This window comes from Barbatula barbatula (genome assembly GCF_947034865.1).
Source record: "Barbatula barbatula genome assembly, chromosome: 6".
Taxonomy (NCBI): Eukaryota; Metazoa; Chordata; class Actinopteri; order Cypriniformes; family Nemacheilidae; genus Barbatula; species Barbatula barbatula.
The window spans coordinates 381,931-386,012 of record NC_136765.1 but is presented as its reverse complement, the minus strand read 5'-3'; the positions used below and the strand labels follow the sequence as shown (position 1 = coordinate 386,012).

Here is a 4,082-nt window from a genome sequence, read left to right as displayed (position 1 = left end):
TGATTGGCCAACAAACCCGCCTGACCTGAACCTCACAGAGAATCTATGAGAGGAAGATGAGAGACACCAGACCCAACACTGCAGATGACCTGCTTCCATTACACCTGAGCAGTGCCACAGACTCAATGCCTCCATGCCACGCCAATTTGATGCAATAATTCATGGAAAAGGAGGCCAAACTGAGTATTGAGTGCATAGAATCACACTTTTTAGAAGCCTGACATTCCTGTTTAAAATATCCTTTTTTGATTGATCTTATGTAATATTCAAATTTTCTGAGATGCTGAATTTGGGTTTTCATTATCTGTAAGCCATAATCCTAAAATGTCAAGAAATAAAGGCTTGAAATATTTCACTCTGTGTAATGAATCTATATAATATATTGGTTTAACTTTCTGAAATGAGTGACAACAAATATTGACCTTTTTCATTATATTGTAATTAATTGAGCTGCACCTGTACAGTATATAACAAATTAATATTTACTAAAAGTAATGGAACATATTAAAACAATAATAGCAGTGAAGTATGATCCTCCCAAGATGGTGACGTCAGCTTCACATTTTGTGCATGAAAATGTATTCACTCTGTTGAGCAGCACTGGTTACTCCCTAACAAGATTACAGACTAAAATGCTAAAATGAATCATCCAGTGAGCTGAAAAACAAACATCATCTCTTCAGTATTAATCACCTCTTAATAATGTAATGTAAACATTTACAGTAACAGTTCGGTTTGGATGACAGTAGTCAACTTCACGTACACAACTAGCTTACAACTATGTTTTTTATTTGTACTAGCAGTAAGTACACAAGGTTGATAGTTTACTAATTCAGTACTCGTAGCACATGTTATATGCATTAAAGTACACTTTGCAGTATACTCTGAGTAAACTAGAGGTTTTTATATTGCAAAACTTCTATGTTTACTTTAACTTAATATCGTACTATTCATCTTTATTCTTTATATTTTATTGTTACCTTAAATTTTACATGTACTTGAAGTCTTTAATTGTGTAAGTCTTTAATCAAACAAAGTAAACATGAACATATTTGGAATACAAGAAAATTTGGAATCAAGAAAGTCAAGAATAATTATAAGTATATTTTTGAAAGTAAACACTTTTATTTATTTCAGTATACTAATACACACTTTCTAAACTTCTTTTTGCAAGGGAATGGCTAAAAGCTATGGCATATCACACACACTTGAGATGTTTCTAATAATATACAGGATTTGTGGCACAAACGGGAATAGTTCCACTAACAAACATATTAGGTATTAAAAAATATCCGTCCATGTTTTACAATAAACAGCTGATACCTGTGGTCTAAGCCTAAACATTGACTCCGACCCTTTAAGGGAATTACTATTAATATATTATGCCCACATATAACCTCAGGTGTGCATTAGTTGTAACAAATCTTATTTTTACTTATAAGATTTTTATTCCTTTTTCAGCTTCCTCTTACAGCATATTCTACAACACACAAATTTGATAAATGCCACTGTGGTAAATACAAACACAGCAAAAAGAAACAACAAAACCAAAAAAACATCCACAGAATGATAAGAGTACCAAGACATGTTGTAGAACTCAGAGCGCAAGTGTTTGGCTCCTTTATGTCTCATCACATGCTCGATCCAAAAAATAGCTGTGTCCAGTGGTCTCATGGGCTGGTCCCTGTGCAACCTGGAGATCCTCTGTATGTCTGTCCTGTAGGAGGCATTGCTAACCAGTTCCCGTAGTGCTTGTTCAAACGTATGACCATTTATCTCTGACAACCTAAGAATTATACCTGCTCCTTTCTCTTGAACACGAATTAAGTTGTCAAACTGGTCAAAGAACAAAGGCATGCCCAGAATCGGTACACCGTGGTATATTGCCTCCTGCACTCCATTGGTTCCTCCATGTGCTACAAAGGCTTTGATCTTCGAATGTCCCAGAAGGTCATTCTGTGGCATCCATTCCACTATAAGCGTATTGTTGCCAACAGTGGATGGACGAGGTCCCAGATGCCTCCAGATGACTTTCTGTGGTAAACTTGCGAATGCTGCAGCAATTTCATTTGTCATTTCCATGGGGAGGGTCTTAACAAGCGTCCCCAAAGACATAATAATAAAACCGTGGTCCCCTGAGCTCTGAACAAAAGCTTCCAGATCTTCAGGAAGGGGCTTGGAAGGTTTGCATTGGAATCCGCCCATGTACACAATGTTTGGCATGGTGGGCCTCGGAAACTCAAAGACAAAATCCACCCTCATGAGCCAGAGATCTGCAGCTTGCGTGAGACTCACAATGTCTTTCTTTTCGTCCAAGTACTTTTCTATCAGTACATCGTAATGTGGATCCACCATATATCTATTCATGATAAGCGTAAGGCTGTGAAATAAGACGTTTTTTACTCTTTGACTAAAATTCATTTTATCCGTATTGCCTGTGCCTGGTAATGGAACGTAAGACAGAGGGGAAGGTGCTATAAGGAAATGTCCTTCTCCACTAGTGGTCCACCTCACATTGAGAACCAGAGGAAGTTTCAGGTAGTGCGCCAAAACTACACCGCCTGCTATGGCGGGATCTGTGAGGACCAAGTCATACCTCTCATCCTTGAGTTTTTTCACGAGTTTCTTGTCTTCAAGGATGAATGACAGCATATTACAACCGAGGTGATGAGCTTTCGAAAGCATGGAGAACAAGTCAGCTTGAAGCTTCAAGAATGACAGTGCAGAACTATGGCCTCTTTCTATCTCCAGTGTTTTCCATAAATACTCATCCAAAAAGTCTCCAGATTCATTAATTTCATTGGGAAGAGTGATGGAAGAATAGAAAGGGGAGTTGTCTGCGATGTACCAGCTGGAATTCCGCCGGATGACGGTGATGCTGTGACCCCGGGTGTGCATCTCCTCTATCAGAACTTTCATATTGACCCAGTGGCTGCCGTCCACAGGATACACCAGCACTTTACCTCCGCTGCAGGTCAGAGCGAGAACAGACAAAGCTAAAAATAATCTGATCATGGTGAGATGTCTCTGGTTGGAAAATGACCTGACAAAAACAACACACATGTAATATTTTAAAGGGGTGATATGGCGCGAAAACGTGTTTGTCTGTGTCTTTGGTGTGTTATTAGTTGCTCATGCATGTATTAGACAGGTAAAATTGCGCAAATGAAAGCGTCATAACAAAAGATGCATTCTATCTAAAAACGAATGCCTGAAATGCCTCGTGTAAACACACCCCCACAAATCTACAGTACGTCAGTTGGTGGTATGATTTGACTGAAACTGCCCAAATTTAAACACAAGTAGGGTGTCCCTGTACCTGTCAGTACAATTGAAGAGAAACCTGATTTTCCTAAAATTGTAAGAGGCATTACATTTCCATCACACGCTTTCAGTATTCGACCGATCACTACACACTGGTTAACGGACCAATCATAGCACACCTCACTTCTCAGAGCGATGAGCTTTGTAAAATATCTGCGTGTTACAGAAAGGCGGAGCAAAGAGGAGATAGAAACATGCACGGTATATTGAAAATACAGCGTTTTTTAACCTTAAATCGTGTATACACATTGCATTACATCTAAAACAAACCATAATATTCAATTTAGCCGAGGCATGTGACCCTTTTAATACATTCTATTTAGACATTTAAAACAAGTAAACAATGATCTAACACACAAAATTAACACAACTTAATAGTTAAATAGTTACTGACTGACAAATCTCCTAATTGAATAGTTCACTTAAATGCAAAAGACCACTTTGTGCAACGGAATTCAAAAGTTTTATTCACCTGAATCATTCAGTTCAATTTCCAGCTCTGGCTAAGATTTTGCAAAGTCCACAGATGTTACCAACATTCACGTTAATGATTAACAGGCATGCGCTAACATTGTTTACATTAATAACACAGATTCACATGATTGAGTTTGATTGACAAACTTATCTCTATAACTTACAGAGCATTCTGCTGAAGGAATTTTAACACGTAGTCCCTTGGTTGAACAGGTTTTTCAGCTGATATATGATATACACAGAGCAGCTTGCCAGCAGTTACTTGCTGGATTGTCATTAAACTT

The 4,082-nt window shown here is 38.1% G+C and overlaps 1 protein-coding gene across 2 annotated transcripts; it reads right to left on the bottom strand.

Moving 5' to 3' along the window:
- Positions 1-769: 769 nt before the first annotated feature.
- On the bottom strand, positions 770-3,852 carry LOC306895215 (UDP-glucuronosyltransferase 2A3-like). 2 transcript variants are annotated; one of them, XM_079458294.1, is made up of 2 exons: positions 3,797-3,852; positions 770-3,043 (listed from the first exon to the last, which is right to left on the bottom strand). In XM_079458294.1, exon 2 carries the CDS (start codon positions 3,013-3,015, stop codon positions 1,447-1,449), a length of 1,569 nt encoding a protein of 522 aa, XP_079314420.1. In that variant the 5' UTR covers positions 3,016-3,043; positions 3,797-3,852; the 3' UTR covers positions 770-1,446. The 2 variants fall into 2 exon arrangements, with proteins under 2 accessions (XP_079314420.1, XP_079314421.1); XM_079458295.1 differs by having other exon boundaries at positions 1,016-2,968; positions 3,797-3,825.
- Positions 3,853-4,082: the final 230 nt, after the last annotated feature.

What these genes read in the sequence shown, in the direction of transcription:
- LOC306895215 (XM_079458294.1), bottom strand. Translation starts at nt 3,015, where the DNA reads ATGATCAGATTATTTTTAGCTTTGTCTGTTCTCGCTCTGACCTGCAGC.